The 18,380-nt window shown below is 39.0% G+C and overlaps 1 protein-coding gene across 2 annotated transcripts in view; it reads left to right on the forward strand.

Annotated features, from left to right (window-relative positions):
- The first annotated feature begins 1,214 nt into the window (after nt 1-1,214).
- b3glctb (beta 3-glucosyltransferase b) overlaps nt 1,215-18,380 on the forward strand; it is a 52,131-nt gene continuing 34,965 nt past the window's right edge. The window contains exons 1-6 of one of the 2 annotated variants that reach the window (XM_047378239.1): nt 1,215-1,411; nt 4,142-4,181; nt 4,573-4,682; nt 17,698-17,774; nt 17,914-18,025; nt 18,184-18,320. In XM_047378239.1, the coding sequence (XP_047234195.1) occupies nt 1,364-1,411; nt 4,142-4,181; nt 4,573-4,682; nt 17,698-17,774; nt 17,914-18,025; nt 18,184-18,320 (524 nt within the window). In that variant the 5' untranslated portion in view covers nt 1,215-1,363. The remainder of the gene's footprint in view (nt 1,412-4,141; nt 4,182-4,572; nt 4,683-17,697; nt 17,775-17,913; nt 18,026-18,183; nt 18,321-18,380) is intronic. The other variant, XM_047378238.1, reaches the window with a different exon arrangement.

Consider the following 18,380-nt stretch of genomic DNA (forward strand, 5'->3'; position numbering starts at 1 on the left):
TTTTACTAAAGGACCTGGGGTTCCTCAAAAATAAAGTCATTCTCTGCCCCCTCTTATATACAGCTGCAGATGCATCTGCAGACCAGTTTTTTTGTCCTATGTACACCTGGTATTTATATTTCTCCACCACTTGCAACTTCTTCCATGATAGCAAAAGTGACAAATTCCTGCAACTCCTAAAATCAGCATTCTCGTCTCTCATCTTGTTTACATTCAAGATAAATAATTGTTTACACATAATGCCATAAAGTGGCCCACTTGTCCATCTCTGATACACCCGACGACAGCAGAGGCATCCGAGTATTTCTGCAGATGACAACATTCAGACAAAGGTATGTTTGTTGAAGCAGGTGTATGATGGTGCCTTTCACTCCAACCACACGGTTATACGCTAACTGGAGTGGGTCCTAAAAGGTGTATTTTCCTCTTGTTCATAGTGGCCAATAGAAGTCTCTCCAGGACTTTTATGATGTGTGATGGTAGGCCAACAGGCAGGATGTCTTCCACAGTTCTGGAACTTTCTGCTGGGTCAGCCCACGGTTGAACTGGTGCTGCAGAATACCACTTAGCTTGGCTGCACAGTCCTTCATCACTCTGGGGCTTAATCTAAATGGTATGGTGGAGAAACGTTGTTTTCTCTATTCATTCCAGTCAAGATGCCTGACTTAGAAAAGGCCTAATGGTTTTCTTTTATAATCATTCTTTTTCACTTTCTTTAGCTTATGCCTGAACGCACCTGCAATCAATCAACATGAGAACATTTGAGTGAAACACATCTGAATGCTCCTCTTAAGTCAAAGGGGTTCATTATCAGGCCATTCAAACCTTTTTTCACAATTATTTAACACTTCAAACCTCAAAATTGCCATCTGGGGTCTTTCTGCATGGAGTTTGCATGTTCTCCCCGTGCATGTGTGGGTTCTCTCCAGGTACTCTGGCTTCCTCCCACAGTTCAAAGACATGACTGTTAGGTTAATTGGTAACTCTAAATTTCCCTTAGGTGTATGAATGAGTGTGTGCATGGTTGTTTGTGTCCTGCCCTGCGATGGACTGGCAACCTGTCCAGGGTGTATCCCGCCTCTCGCCCATAGACCGCTGGAGATAGGCACCAGCTCCCCCGTGACCCACTATGGAATAAGCGGAAGAAAATGACTGACTGACTGACCTCAAAATTGAGCGGTGGCGCTTTTATCACTTACAGTAGCTGTATATACGAGTATGTGTCCACTGGAGGCCGCTACAACGGTAACTAACCCTCGCTTTACCAGCAAGTGGACTGGCAGCTCAGTCAGAACAGGAATGACGTAAACCAGTCTCTCCCCCGTCGGTACAGCAGCAGCCACGGCTGTCATGTCACAACATAATGTGGCTAACGGCTGTAAACTGGTCGCTGTGTTTTTTCTTTGGCTCGGTAAGTGCAGCGAATGGTGTAATAACGCACAGACAGCGTTAGCTAACTCGCTACACCAAGCTAGAAACAACGGGGTAGACTGGCAGCTAACAACCGGAAGTAGGGTTGATTTGAGCTTCAAAGTTAAAGTCGTCAAAAAAAAAAAACAACCTAAAATGGGTCGGTTCGCAATTTTCTTTAGTGCGTCTAAAAACGGTTTCATTCATTCAGAAGGTTCACTGTGCTATCGATTGATTTGCAAAAAAAAAAAAAAGTGTTGTTTTGTTATGATAACCGAAAGAGGAAATTATACCTCTGTAGGATTTGAAAAATTGACCCAGCACCAGTTTGATACATTTCTTTCTTTTTTTTTTTTTTTTGCTGTCAGATCACTTTATAAACACCAAAAGCAACCAGTGGAAATGTTATTGAACAGTGTGGATTCGCATAGCTGTGGGTTTGTAGATATGATTTTGATAAGCCTGTTTAAAACTAAATATTTCTAAGATAAACAAATGTTTATCTTAAAACCAGGTGACAGGTCCTTGGGTCAACTGTTATTGCTGATGGGTTTGAACATCCTCAAGACAGTGCCTCGCTAAAACATGTATAACCCCTAAACGTAAACATTTTTAAAATCAAAATCTGAAAAGTGTGGTGTACATGTGTATTAAGCCCCCTTTACAAAGAAACTATTAAATAAAATCCAGTGCAATCAGTTGCTTTCAGCAGTCACCTTGGTAAATAGTGTGCACCTGAGTGCACTTAGTTATCGGTATAATTACAGCAGTTCTGTGATATACTCAGAGATTTATTAGAGAAGCTGAACTGGATCATGAAGACCGTCAGTAAACCGGACTGGTCAAGGAAAAAGTTGTGGACAGTTTTAAACAGGATTAAGTTATAAAACCAGAGGTGGGTAGAGTACGCAAAAAATTTATTCTATTAAAGGAAACATTACTTAAATATATTTTTCAGACAAGTGTGAGTAAAGAATTTACTGTGAAGGCTACTCACGTTTGATCATAACATCTAATTTAATTTGAGAAAAAATGTAATCAGACAGACAGAAGTATAAAGAAATGTAAATTCTGGTATTTAAAAAAAAATAAACAAAAATATCAGTAAAAGTAAATAACATTATAAAAAAATCCAAAATTCTTGCAGACGAAAGACACTTTTCCCAATCTAATTTTGTTCTCAACATCAAGCTTTTGAGAACAATACTTACAGTAGGTAATAAATATATATATGTATATGTGTTAGAACAGTGTACCACTGACAATATATATACTGTTTACTATAACTTTACTTGACCTCCAAATGGCACAGCAGGCACAACAGATAGAAAAAGAGATTAGAACAAGGAACCTTGTGTAAAACAAGAAGTTTAAATTTAAAATAAATTTTAACTTGTGTGTTTTTGTCTGGTGAATTATGACTTAACAGATTCCCACCTCCAGAAGTAGCTAGAGGTGGGATGAGTAGCGTTACTTCAACATAATATTACTCCAGTAGAAGTTAAAAGTATGGTAGACTAAAAACTACTCGCAGAAGTACTTTTTTTGTTTCAAAAAGTTACTGAGATAAATGTAACTAGTTACTACACTACATAAAACAATGTGCCATGTTTTGAGCATCTCATGGAGCACTGATGCGATCCATCATCTGAAAATAGAAAGCATATGGCACAACTGCAAACCTACCAAGACATGGCTGTCCACATGCTATGACAGACTGGGAAAGGAGAGAATTAATCAAAAAGGTTACTCTGGAGGAGCTGCTAAGAACGACAAGTCAGGTGGGAAAATCTGTCAACATTTAACTTTCTGGTCTGGTTGCAAAACACTAAATATGGCGTGAAACTAAAACTGCACCCTTGCAAACACCATCTTCACATTAAAACATGGATGCGGCAGCATCATGCTGTGGGGATGTTTTTTAAGCAGCAACAGGGAAGCTGGTTAGAGTTGATACAAGATGGATGGAGCTAAATCCGGGGCAGTCCCGGAAAAACGTTTTAGAGGTTGCCTAAGATATGAGAATGGACCATAATCCTAAACATACAACCGGAGCTACAATAGACCAGATCAAAGCACACTGATGTGTTAGAACAAGGTAGGGCCTATTTGTTCTTGTAACATAACAAAATGCGAAAAGGTTAAAGGGATCTAAATGCTTTTGCAGGGCACTGCACCTATTATGTTGCATCAAACTCTGTTATTTTCATATTTTAAAAATTTTAAACAGATGCACACCTGTTTATTATAACGATGTCTCCTTTAAATGACATGTTCAGCACCTATTTTAACCACTGTAATGTTTTGAATGTTAAATTCCCTATTCGTTACTCAATTTCTTCCATCTTTCAATGATTTAGTGTCTCTTTGAACCTAAATCAGTTGTAGGTTGACCTTATTGTTATTAAAAATAAATAGTTTATAATCATTATTGGCTCCTCATGGTTTTTCTTATAATCCAGTATTGAGGTGCAGTTTTGTTGATACTAGATGCAACTTAATACAATAAACAAGACAGATAGTTCTTTAAGTTTGTGTGAAAGATCATTCTGTGGAGGAGGTAAAAATTCATCCTTCAGGCAGATTTTTGAATTATGAAAACGGATTATGATGCCAATTTATCTTCACACATTAATATATTAAGGGTCACTTATCAACAGAACATTTTCTTTAATTATGAGTCTTTGTGGTGTGTGTCCCATCTAACGAGTATCCTTGGATCTCCCTGTAGGCTTCGGTGCACGTTGAGCAGCCGGCACAGAGATCTGCTGGTGAGTGTGGCGTTTAGTTCCAGGGGATTTGATGCTTTGTTTGTAGCAAACAGTTGTTTAGAAAATTAATTCAGTTTTATGGAGCGCACCGACAACATTTTAATTTTCTGTTGTTGCTTCATTTGTCTATTAGCGCAGGGTGGTAGAGTCTAAATGAAAATCTCAGCGCCGTAAATTTGAAACTTAGAATTTAAAGACTAGTTTGAGGATTTAGCGGATAAACGTTTTGTCCTTGTTGCTGAAAGCTGGATTAGAATTCATAAAATACTCCTCACATGTCTGCACAGGGAGTTAAAACTTTAAATGTGAGTTCGTTGGCTCAGCTCAGTGTAAAATTCAGATTTCTTCCTTATTATTTTGGTTTTCAGAATTTCTCTACTTTTCTGTGCAGAGCTGGAGGAGTTGGTAATAGTGATTCAGAGTCAGAGGAACTCCTACCATGTCCAACGCAGTTACCAAAGGAAGGAGGAGATTCTGCAGGAGGCAGCTAATCTCGGGCAGGTAATATTTAATTAACAATTGATGATTTATAGTTTAGAATTTAGAGAGAATAATTTGCAATGTGTGCTTCAGATGTCTCTACATCTCTCCTACAGTCTCTACTCAATGAACATATCTTCTGAAAGTTTTGATAAATTACCATATTCTTCTTTCTCATACTTTGTGAAAAAGGTGTGTAAACGTTCTGGACTTTGACTAGGCCTCTCCAAAACCTGCATTTTGTTTTGAGCAATTTAAATGTGGACTTGTTGGTGAGCTTTGTATAAGCCCAGTGGGCTTTTAGTTTAAGATTACAAACTCACGGTTGGACATTCTCCTTCAGGAATTTCTGGTATAGAGCAGAATTCATCGTTCCATCAATTATAGCAAGCCATCTATGTCCTTAAGCATCAATACAGGCCAAGACCTTCTACTTCCACCACCATTTTTGACTATTGGTATAACCTTTTTTTCTGAAATGTTATATTACTTTTACACCGTATGTGAAACTAAGCATTTGTGCTTTGTTTTCAGCAGTGTTTGGTGTTTTTCCCAGTTTTGTATTATTGTTGAATCATGAATACAGAGGAAGGAAGGATATTCTCCGTACAATGAGCAACAATCAAAAACGCTAACGGCTCGATAATGCAGGGATCCACTCCCTTAATAGTTTAATGAATGAATAAATAAACTTTTATAATAATCATAAAATTATTAATATAGAGATAAGATTAACTTTATCATTGGCTAGGGGGGAATTAAAAAGTTTAACCAGCAGGATAGATAAAAGTTGCATCTCTAGTAAGCTACTATTAGGGAGGATAAATAAATAGGAAAAAAATATATATAGAATAAGTATTTACTATATTTTACATGATGATGTCAGCAGCCATAGCCTAATTGGTCATCAACACCCACCTGTCTGAGAAGTTCCTTGGTGTGCTGCTATCTCCGCTCTAGCTTCTGATCGCAGCAGGAACCAGAGCGGCTCACATTCCAGACTGGTGCTGAAAGCAGAGGGAACGATGCATTGATCTGCTCGGGAATGTGTTTCTAAGTCTGCCTCTTTGTTTGCATCATGATCCCAGGACCAAATCTACCTTTCAGCTCTCCTCTACTCTACTCCTCTGTTCAGTTCGGTTTTCTCCACCTTTTTTACTCCGTTTTGTTTTGGTTGTTTTGCCAAATCAAACCTTGTTTTAGAAGGAGATCAGAGTAAAATGCTGACTGCTGAGTGTCCACATTAATATCACATAGGTGAAGTAGGAAAACAATAAGCAAATGAAAATAATGATGAGCATGTAATTAAGGTACAAACATGCTGATGCTGTTTGACAATTATTTAATTTTGCCAAGTTTCATCATCATGATTGATACATTTCTGAATCTAGTTCTCTGATTGGTTAATTTCTCTCCACTAGGAGCGCATTTGTTTTAGTTTTTTGTAACAATCAATCACAGCTCTTAGAAGACAGCGTCACACTAAGCAACGGGGTCAACTGCACCTCCTCGCTAAGATAAGAAGTCCTGTCGTCTTCTTCCTCAGAGACGCTTTCAGCAGAGAACAGACGCTCTCTGAGAGGACTCTGAGAATCTTTGTGAATACGGGCCCAGCATATTTTGAATTTTAAACTGACAGAGGGTGATTCTTTTTATTTTTCTATTTTATTTTATTTATACCATGATTTGGCATCGGGCCGGTATGATGATCTTGAAGAAAGGTTCCATGGTTCCACACTTTTCCACAACTTTAAAACGAGAATGTTTAACATGCTCAAATGTGCTTTATTGTGAACGGAAAAGCAACAATTACCCCTATTCCAGTTATTTAGTTTTTTTGCTCAGGTAGGGCCTGTTTGTGCTTGTAATGTAACAAAATTTGAAAAAAGTTCAATGGATAAGAATACGACAGCACCTTTTTGATTTCAGATGGATTTATTTGGCACGGTGGTAATATGCTGGTAACCATAGGTGTCCTTCTTGCTTACAGAGTCTGTCTGCCTCCGCTGGAAGAAGCGACGTAGTGGTTAGTTACTGATATGTGTCTGATGGGTGACTGTGAAAAAGTAATTTGTTCTGGTCTTCGGCTCAGTAGGTGGGCAGATAAATGGACATCACGGAGTTGAGATGTATTTCTGACATTTGAAGGAATCAGACATTGTAAAGTCCTTCATTCTTGTTTCAGTTTCACCTACAAAGCATCCTTGCTTGATATATTAGCAGGGGACAGACAGCAGAGGATCTGTGGGAAGATTTACGCAGCAGCAAGTAATAAATTAGAAAGGCCTGAAAGTGACATGAAGAACAAACAACATATAAAATCTGTAACTCCCATGGCAATTAATTTTTTTGATCTGCCACTAGTAAACATTGATATTGATTTTGTTTAACCATAGTCTAGACAGGAACTATACAGTCAATAATTTCTGTGCTGCAAACCAGATCTATAAAATAATCTCTCATCTCTAGAAAGCAATTAGGTTCAGTAGGTTTTTAAGTTCCTAATTAACGATCATTGGAAACGGAAATGTTTTCCTCTTCTAAGCTTTAAATAACAAGTTTTTTATACTTTAACTTCAGTTTGAATTCAGATTGGTTGTCCTAATTCCCTTTACTGTCAGCATTTCTGTGGATTTTTAAAAAGTTATAAAAAGTCTTACATTTGATCATCTAAATTTAGGCCAGTTAAACGTCCTAAATACACCCAGATTTTTCAGCCTGGCGCTCAATTCAGATGTTTATTTATTGCTTCTTTCATTAAGTACTTTTTTTCATCTTCAGTTTTGTTTTTGAAAAATGTTCAAGCAGCAATCATTCCTTCCATGTGTTATAGGTCTTACAGAGGAATCTGGGTGCTATTAGACTGTAACAAAGGTACTTATGCTGTAAAGCAGCCAACAGCCCTGCTGGATGGAAGATGTTGGGGCTCATTCAGCAATCTGATCAAAGAAGTCTGATTTTGAAACTCTCTTTTTTTGGGGGGGGGCAGACATGTCGAGCAGACCGGATGCAGTTTTATCTGGCTTGTGTGATCATGGGTACCACAATCAGGTGAATATTTGATAGTTCAGGGCATTTCCACAAATTTCTAACCTGCTTTATCCATTCCTAGGCCACTTTTGAAATATGTTTGGATCATTGTCCTGTTAGAACTACTACTTACTGTAGTTAGTCAGAGTGACCATAAACAACGCATAAACCACCAAGACTCAAGCCTATCTTATTCTGGAAGATGCTGGAGGTTAGTCAAATGAAAACTTCAGGTTCTCCTGCTGACGTCATTCTTCATGTCTCTTTTTAAAGAGGTTTCTCTTTCAATTGGAACCCCAGTCCTTGCCATTATAAATAGCAGTACTAATTCTGGTGTTCTCTCCTTCTGCTCAAACATTAGACCAAACTCCCATCCTTACAAAAATGGTGGAGAAAGTTTTCACCCAGTTGAATGCTTTTTTGGGCACTAATGGCATTGTTGAGGTTTTCCATTCTGGAATAAAATATTTACATCACACTGAAACATAACAGTTGAGTTTTTTTTTTTAATGACATTCTTTTAGCAAACAACTGTTGACTCTCTAATTTTTGTACTTTTAGATCATACTGCAGCATTTGATACCCGTCTTTCTTGCGACGTTCCTCGGGGCTCAATTCTTTGTCCACGTTTTCCTTTATACCTGTTGCCTTTGTGGTCTATTCTTAGTAAACATGGCATTTCCACTTCCACTGTTATGCAGATGACAGCCAGATTTACCTGCTTCTAACACCAAATAACTCACGCTCTATCCAACCCTTATTAAAAACGTCAAGACTTGGATGGTTTTAAATTATTTTGACCTTCATTGAAAGTAAAACAGATCATTATGTTCAGGCCTTATAGTACCTCACGCAACCCGCTTATTCATTTGGCAGTAATTATAGACTCATATCTTATATTTAATACACAGATTAGCTCTGTTTTGTAAAAAAAAAAGTTTCTTCCAGTTAAGGCAAATCGCAAAACTTAAGCCAGGTTTGTTGAAGCGTGACTTGGACACGTGTCCGTGATCAACTTAAGAACCGTAAACTTCTCATCCGTCCAAAGCGGGGAAAATATGAAAAACCTTTGCGGTCGACTGAATCAACAAAGGGTCTCCTTGGAAATAAAACCTCTGTGGGTTTTCACCTGTGTCGGCAGGGTCTTCGATTGGTACATGAATCTTCTGACCTTCTTGTATGAGATAGGATTCCAGCTTTCAAGCTCTTCCTTGGCTGTGCGGAGAAAAAAAAAGTAACTCGCCTGCGAGTTTCTGTCGCTCCAGATATGCGCCTCCATCGTCCCGTGAAACACGCTGGAAATGGCAACGAAAGTTTATTTTCTGCGAGTTTTATAATCCCGGGTGACGTCAGAGCTGCGATGTCTGTTGAGCTGCGCATTTTTAACTGCGTAGCTCAGCTGGTCTGTCCCCCAAAATGGAATACACCAACAAATACATGCCTTTTTCTGACCTTGTCTCGACTATTGCGATGCATTTCAAAACCTATGCCTCTAATAATTTTGATTATTACACCTCTCACCAACTGTGTCTGTACAGATCCAACATGCTGCAGCATTGTAATCTGTGTTCACCTTTGTTAAAGTTAGGTCATCCAGTTGAAAAAGCATGCCAGAGACAAGAAAATGCACAAATGAAGTTGACAAATTCACATTTCACTTCTGTTAAATATAAGTTTATTAGTGGTTTATTAGTTTAGTTTTAGTAATTTTGCATCGGTCTTAAATTTCAATAATAAGAAAAGATCTTAAAACGGCCCTAAAAATCTTAAATTTAGCTTCTGAAACCTGAAGAAACTTATTGTGCTCTCGTAACCTCTCCGTGAGCTGGTGTCATATGCAATCACTCTGCAGCTTGTAAACAACAAATGCAGTTTGTCAGCTGGAAACCCTTCAGCTGCACATGGTGCGCTTATAGGAAAATCAAAAAACTGTTCCAGAGCGATGTACTGGGAGCAGTGATTGAATTTGACAAGCCTACGTTTTTGTGTTGCAGAGCTACAGGGGTTGGACAATGAAACTGAAACACCTGTCATTTTAGTGTGGGAGGTTTCATGGCTAAATTGAACCAGCCTGGTAGCCAGTCTTCATTGATTGCACATTGCACCAGTAAGAGCAGAGTGTGAAGGTTCAATTAGCAGGGTAAGAGCACAGTTTTGCTCAAAATATTGAAATGCACACAACATTATGGGTGACATACCAGAGTTCAAAAGAGGACAAATTGTTGGTGCACGTCTTGCTGGCGCATCTGTGACCAAGACAGCAAGTCTTTGTGATGTATCAAGAGCCACGGTATCCAGGGTAATGTCAGCATACCACCAAGAAGGACGAACCACATCCAACAGGATTAACTGTGGACGCAAGAGGAAGCTGTCTGAAAGGGATGTTCGGGTACTAACCCGGATTGTATCCAAAAAACATAAAACCATGGCTGCCCAAATCACGGCAGAATTAAATGTGCACCTCAACTCATGCCAATGCCAAACGTCGGTTTCAATGGTGCAAGGAGCGCAAATCTTGGACTGTGGACAATGTGAAACATGTATTGTTCTCTGATGAGTCCAACTTTACTGTTTTCCCCACATCTGGGAGAGTTACGGTGTGGAGAAGCCCCAAAGAAGCATACCACCCAGACTGTTGCATGCCCAGAGTGAAGCATGGGGGTGGATCAGTGATGGTTTAGGCTGCCATATCATGGCATTCCCTTGGCCCAATACCTGTGCTAGATGGGCATGTCACTGCCAAGGACTACCGAGCCATTCTTGAGGACCATGTGCATCCAATGGTTCAAACATTGTATCCTGAAGGCGGTGCCGTGTATCAGGATGACATTGCACCAAAACACACAGCAAGACTGGTGAAAGATTGGTTTGATGAACATGAAAGTGAAGTTGAACATCTCCCATGGCCTGCACAGTCACCAGATCTAAATATTATTGAGCCACTTTGGGGTGTTTTGGAGGAGCGAGTCAGGAAACGTTTTCCTCCACCAGTATCACGTAGTGACCTGGTCACTATCCTGCAAGAAGAATGGCTTAAAACCCCTCTGACCACTGTGCAGGACTTGTATATGTCATTCCCAAGACGAATTGACGCTGTATTGGCCGCAAAAAATAGGCCCTACACCATACTAATAAATTATTGTGGTCTAAAACCAGGTGTTTCAGTTTCATTGTCCAACCTCTGTATATGTTGGTGACAGAACATGTGGGTTGTGAGAAACAGGACTTTAACTTCAGAGATGGAGTACCAAAAATCACTGAGCTGTACTGAGTTTTAACAGAACTTAAAATTATTTACTAAATTTATTCACAAATGTCTGTAAATGTTTATTTTTCTTTACCTTACATAATAATAATGTAAACAAAATATAAGGCTTTAACATGTTCTGCATGTTAAACAAGAAGCCCATAACATAATAGACTTGCATGATTTAAACTAAATTCCTAAATTGCTTAATGTTAATGAAATGATTAAAAAAACAAAAATAGTTTAAATGTTGAAAGGTTAAATATCAACACTTTTACATATTATCCTTTTCAGTTGCTTTAGGACTTATACCTAATGATTCAAATGTTAAAATAATTCAATTCAGTTTTCTTTACATCACAACAATTTACAGAAAATGTAGGCACTTTACCAGTAAAACAAATAAACTTTTTATACAGACATGTTTTATAAAATCTGATCAGTCATAGAGACCGAATCAAATTCAATTCACATAAGTCTTAAAAATGTCCCAAATAAGAAAAGGTCTTAAATCAAAACAAAACATTTTTTTTAGGAATTTCAATTCACTCCTATGCCTTCTGTGGTAACTTCTAGTTTGAAAAGAGGAAAACCTCGGGTCAGAACTTTATCTCTAAAGGTGTAACAGGCAGCGTATCCCCTTAACAACCAAAGGACCACAAACCAGCGGGAGGATATCTCTAAAATCATACAGATGGGGTGGATAAATACAAAATACAGCTCGACATAGCAGTACTACCCCCTAGAGGCAACATGATCTGTGAAGGCTTAGCAGAAACCCAAAACAAACAGATGATCCAGGAGCAATTTCTTTGTTAAACACACTGTAAATATCTATTGTTAAAGAAAAAGTTGAAGAAGTCGAAAAAAGCAGTAGGTGGATTTGACAGGTGAAGAGAAGCTGGAATTTAAAAACCTTTGTTCCAGCATTTTGGAGAAGCTGAAGGACTTATTTGGGCTTCCTGATAATGAAGTTTTGAATAATTATCGAGGGTAACGGAAGCATGAACTAGTTGATCTCTACATCACTCTGGTACAGAATATTCATAATTTTGACAATAATGTGCAGATCAAGCTAGGATGTCCTAAAAACCTGTTTAAATATGGGATCCGAAGGAAATGTCCTGGTCAAAGATCATGGCATGGTTTTTTCCAATAGTACTGGATTCTGGATTAGAGGCATCCAGAGTCTGTGACTGACTAAGCAGTTTGCTTTTAAAATAGATCAGCATAATAATGAAATGTCTTCCCATGCTGTTTGATAAATTTACCAAGTGGAAGCACATATTTATAAGGAAAAAGTTTTTACTTGCCTGGAGGAATATATTTTATCCAAAAAAAGTCCCTTTTTTAAATTCTACAGAGTTGTTCGCTGTGATTATGGATGCTGCATCTTGTAGAAATGATCACAAAAATGCAGAGAGTTTCATAAATAATACGTCTGATGTGCATATTTCAGTGACACAGTGTGTCATCAAAGTCAGGTCGCGTTTCGAAGATATAATACCTGCCTCTGCTGGATGAGCCTCTGTTGTAAAGCATGTTTTGTATCATGTTTTCATTTACTGACAAATTTAACTGGATGTTTAATTTAATTTTAGATGGCCATTCAATGTGACAAACACTTTATATTTCCCTAAGCTAGTGATTTATTCATTTGTTAATGGGCTGCATTAATAAAAAGACGAAGCTACTGTGGTAATGATGTCAATAAAATATGCGCAGCATCATCTCAGTTTAATTTAAAGTGTTGATTAATATGGTCGTCTTCCTCACATCCCGTTTATCATTTCTAAGGAAATATAAAGATATCCTCAGAGATTTATTATAAGATTATTTATGCATTAACTGCTCTAATTTACTAACATATTAATAAAAATTTTACGCTTCAGTGCCGCATCATATAGTCCAAACATGCAAATGAAAAAATGGCCCTTAATACCTTCAGATTTATAAGTAGATCTGATTATGCGTACTTGTTCATCTGGAATGTGTCAAAATACAACCCACTTAAAACATTTCTCTCCAAGAACCAAAGTCAGGTGAATTGTAAATTTTTTTTTTTTTTTTGCCAAGATATTGTGTATTAAATAACCTGCTTTCACTCAGTCCAGTGTCAGTTGGCAAGTTAAAATCAGATGTGTGCTGCTTGTCAAGAGTAAGAAGAGGAGGTGGATACAGCTTGACTTTGTTCCCTTTATGAACTTACCTTGGGTTCCCTTAGCTGCTGAAACGGTCTGTTGTGAAAAAGTCACAATGCTTATTTATGGTCAGGTGGTCTCTTTATGTGCATCCAGTGCTTTAGTTAACCTAATTAGTTTGGGTGAGTCAAATTGAAAATGCAATGTGTTTATAAAAATACACTGTGAAAATGGTGCGTGTGTTATAACCTGTCACACTGGTTGCTTGCGGTCTTTACAGCCACGTAACCAGATGTTCTTAATAAGCTGGTGTAATTCTGTCTTTTCATATGCCTTTTGGGAATCTCTGCAGCCTGGAATGTCTCCTTTATCCATGAAAATCCAAGTCTTGGCGTGTAGAATTGGCTGTGGCCAAAATTCAATGAGGGACATCTTCTCTGTCCCTAGACAGGAGAGCGATATTCGCTCATGCATTAAATCTATTTTTAGCTGCACATGTATTATTCTATCAGATTCTGATAAATATGATGCCTTTAAATGGCTACTAGGAGGAGATTTTCATCACTAGTCATTTTGTGAGGAATGTGGTCAAATATAGTAGCTACGGTGCTGTGTGAGTGAATTCAGAAGATAATATTTTAGCTTCAGTTCAGTTCATCCTTTCTTTTGATTCGATCACTGGTTTTATATTTGAATGGCTGTGATTGAAACAAAATATTAAAAGTGCATTTGCTGCTGTGCTTATTTTTATGCAGTTTTAAATTATTGTTTGGATTTTACTGTCTCCTTGTTGTCAGCATTCCATAAATAATGACTGTTGTCTCCAACTGTTGTTCAGGGTACTTTACCTCTCAGATGTAATTCACTGTGACTTGGCAAAAAGCTTCATTGTTAAAGACTTAATTCAAATGTTTGTCTTTGTAACTTTTGTCATTTTAAGGCTGTGGACAAAAAAGTGAAACCACAAAGGCCTATTGTAATAGCAGGACTTTTTTTTTAGGCCCGAGCAGGAAAACTGCAAGGGCCTATTGTAATCGCTCGAATTCTTATTCTTTGTTTTTTCCGCTGCCTCTTTGCAGGGCAATATGGGGACTTTGCCATGCCCCAAAACTCACCAAACTTCACCCAAAATTGTCCCCCGCGTGAAAGTCTTGATCCTTAATGTCGTCGTCAGTGGGCGTGGCCAAACCACTTAGCCACGCCCCCAAACGTGAGATAGGCCGAACCGTAAGTCGTACAGATCTGAAATTCGGCACAATGCTAGAACTCCTAAAACCAAGAAAAAGAGTCTCTTGGGGGTATGCCCTAAAATGCACAGGAAGTCGGCCATTTTGGATTAAAGGCCGATTTTTGCCCGTTTTTCACTTTTACTCACCTCGAACTTTAACGAACTCCTCCTAGGGATTTTGAGCTATTGGGTTCATATTTGGTCTACATGCAGTTAAGGGATGGGAGATTAAAAGTTATCGTGAGTTTTTGGCCATGTTTAGGGGGCGTGGCCGGGGCACGAACTTGGCGTCCGCGCCAAAAGTGAAAAATTGCAATAACTTTCCCAAAAAAATTCAAAATCACACCAAAGTTGGCAGCAAGGAGGACCTTCGGGTTCCCGACAATCCTATGGGGTCATATGCTGACATCATCAAAGCCACGCCCCCTCAGAACAGGAAGTCACTTTTTTCACTTGGAATGTTGCCTCTCTGACCCTCTTGACCCAATCAACTTGAAAGTGTGTCAGAAGACAGATAACTAGTGGGTCTAACTTCGTTTGAGGCACAGTGTCTTTTCATAAAAGGGCGTGGCCGTGGCGGCGCCGCGAATTCAGACGTCACGCCATGGCCATACGTTTGCCTCTAATTTCCACATAGATCATCTGATCTGCATCACATTCAATGTGATTGATCCTTGTCCAGTCCCCCACAAAGATCTGATGACATATTCGGTGGGCGTGGCCTAATTCGTCCACAGCGCCCCCTAGAATATTTCAAAAAATCAGCCCCAAGACATGCTTTGACCGAGGATTGTGAAATTCGGTACACATATGTCACTTCTTAGGACCTACAAAAAAGTATCTTGGATCATTGGTCCAAACCCCACAGGAAGTTGGCCATTTTGGATTGAAGTTGCCATTTTGACCCTGTTTTGGCCGTTTCTAACCCGCATATCTGAGCGAACTCCTCCTACAGCTTTTGACTTAGAGACTTGAAAATCACTCAGTATACTCTTAAGGCATTGGGGATCAAAAGTTATCAAAAGCTTTTTGATACATGAAAGCGTGTGGGCGTGGCCACGCCTCAAAATATGACTTCTCGCCATAAAACACTAAATTTATATAGCTCCTACAAGGAAAGTCACAGACAAATGAAACCTTCTGGGATTGATCTGCCTCTAGGCCTCAACAATATTCACTGATCAGATGCTGACATCATCGAAGCCCCGCCCCCTGAGAACAGGAAGTAGCAAGTTTTCCTTTACAGAGTCAATGTTTGATGTTCTTCACCTAATCAATGTGAAAATGTCCCAAGTAACAGATAACATGATGCTCTTAGACAGTCGACAATACTTACTGCTTTAGCTGGAGGGTGTGAATATGATTGCGTGGCGAATTCTGATGTCACGCCACATGGTCCGATTCACTCCAAACTGAATATGCTTGATCTTTGTCATCCCCCAAACAGCTCTATTGGATTACATTTAAATTTGGATCAATAGCGCCCCCTAGGACACTTCAAGGGCTATATCTCCCTCACACATCATCGGATCCACTTGAAATGTAGTATACATGATCATGAGTTAATGATTGACATTTTGACACAGTCAATTGATGATGTCGTTTTAGCCCCACCCACAAACAAACAAGGGAGTGCAGCTTCCATCTAGAAGGTCAGATTTACTCGAAATTTTGAATGCTTTTTGCCAGACTGAAACTCTGCATGACCGAAGATTATATGACATGTTGCTCAAAGTGCCACCTACTGGCGACGTGTTGAAGTGACGCGGTGTCATCGTATGTAGGAGGCGATGCCAGGCTCCTGCGGTCGCTCAACAGCCCGAGTTGCGCTGAGGGGTGCGAGGGCCTTCACAGCTGCTTGCAGGTTTCCAGTTGTTATTATTCTTGTATGAAATGAATTGACTAAACATACTCCAAAACTCTCACCGGGTACTCCGGCTTCCTCCCACAGTCCAAAGACATGCTTGTTAGGTTAATTGGTCACTCTAAATTGACCTTAGGTGTATGAATGAGTGTGTGCGTGGTTGTTTGTGTGTTGCCCTGCGATGGACTGGCGATCTGTCCAGGGTGTACCCTGCCTCTCGCCCATAGACTGCTGGAGATAGGCACCAGCTCCCCCGCGACCCACTATGGAATAAGCGGTAGAAAATGACTGACTGACTCCAAAACTCACCAAACTTGGCACAAAATTGACCCCCATCACATTACTACACGTAATTCATCATAAAAATACTGCGCAGAGCACAACTAATCAATACCTGGCATCCTCAGTGGGGCCTGTTGTTCAGGACGTCTAAGACCGTGGCCATCAGGCTTTTCCCAAAATGAGCCCTTCTGCATCTCATTGTCCTATATCTGAATCCTGAGGGCGATGGAATGAGATTTTCCTGTAGTGTGTGAGTAGAGACTTGTGTTATTGAGATTACAATGTGTAAAATGGGCTTTTATATTGAATTCAGAAAGGCTTGACATGGCCAGGCCAATGATTTTACAGCATTGCTGGTTATGTGTGTCAGTTTAGTCCGATTTTTGACGGTGAGCATTTTATAAAACCAGGTGCAGCAGTACAGTAGGATGGATTGGATGATGCTTTGGACCAGTGACAGGAAATGTGGAGCAACCTAAAGTCTTGTAGGTTTATGGATGGCTAAAACCAACAGGAAGTCGGCCATTTTTCAGATGTAAAACTTTCAAGAACTCCTCCTAGGGGTTTTGAGCTATTGGCTTCAAATTTGGTCAGTATCCCATTAAGGCATGAGGGATTAAAATTTATTAAAACGGTGAGTTTTTTAAGCATGTCTAGAGGGCGTGGCCTCAAAATTTGCCTCTCGCTAAAAAATTCGAAACGCTGGAATGTTTTTATGGAAAGGCAGAATTACACCAAAGTTGGTGTTGGTTGAAAAATGAGTTCAAAAGTTAAAATAACAATTCAACACAAAACTTGAAAGCAGATAGTAATTATTTTAAAAACAAAACAGAAGCATTGTTCATAAAGAAGTTAAAACTAAACTGAAATCATGTAACCATTCAGAGTTTAGTAACTAGGGCACTGTTTTTTTTTGCCTTAAAACATACAATTTTAAATCTGACTTTCTTTATTTTTATCTCTAATCAAATCTGCTTAAACAGTTTATAGCTTTTGGTAAAATGCCTGCTCTTCTGCAGAACAGTGCCCCCTAGTGGTAAATATATATAAATAAATTAAAACAATTCAGACTTCATTCAAAACTTCTTGTTTGTTTTTAATAGTTTACATAACAGCTAGAAAGACTCCTTTGTCTTGTCCTGGTGTAAGGATAAAAATAATTTGTATGTTTACATTTTGTTTTTGAGGTTGCATGCAAAAATGAAGTTAAAAACACTTTATTGTGTTTATTCTGATTCACACAGGGGGTTCCAGTGGTTCTCCTCCTCCATGAGCTGTCAGATTATGAGGGAAACTGGAGCATCCTTCCTGCGCTTCCGCTGTGAGTGTTTAATGCACCAATGGCTACAGTAAACAAGTCATAAAACCAAATTTATGAAGGTTGTCTTTAATTTATTTGTAATGATTCCTATGTGGGATATATAAGGAACAACTTAATAACCTTCTGGGAATCTTTTCAGTCTCTCTGCTATTTATGGAGAATCGGCATCCTGGTTTCTCTTCATAGAAGAGGAAACCACGGCCATTTTGCGTGTTCTGCTGAAAGTTCTTAAAAGATATCCAGTCCAAGAGGTGAGACTCACACACAGATCACATGACCCCAGATATTTTCCTAATAAATGTTTAGTAGTATTTGTTTATTGTTTATTGATGAAAAACTTGATGTGCTTTGCAGATGGCATTTATGAAAACCAACAAAAAACATCTTTTTCCCATTTTGCTCTTTACAGGAATGGTTTTTGGGTCAGCGTCTCCATGACAACAAGCCCTCCATTGTTCACCACTACGCCTTTTCTGAAGACCCCACTTCTTTTGGTTACCCTGACCCGGCAGCAGGATGGGCTCTAAGTGCTCCGCTGTACCAGAGGTGTGTGTGAGTGTGCCATTTGTAGAAATGTGTGAAAATTATTTGTTTCACTCCTTTTCC

This window comes from Girardinichthys multiradiatus, chromosome 11 (assembly GCF_021462225.1).
Source record: "Girardinichthys multiradiatus isolate DD_20200921_A chromosome 11, DD_fGirMul_XY1, whole genome shotgun sequence".
In the NCBI taxonomy this organism is placed as follows: domain Eukaryota; kingdom Metazoa; phylum Chordata; class Actinopteri; order Cyprinodontiformes; family Goodeidae; genus Girardinichthys; species Girardinichthys multiradiatus.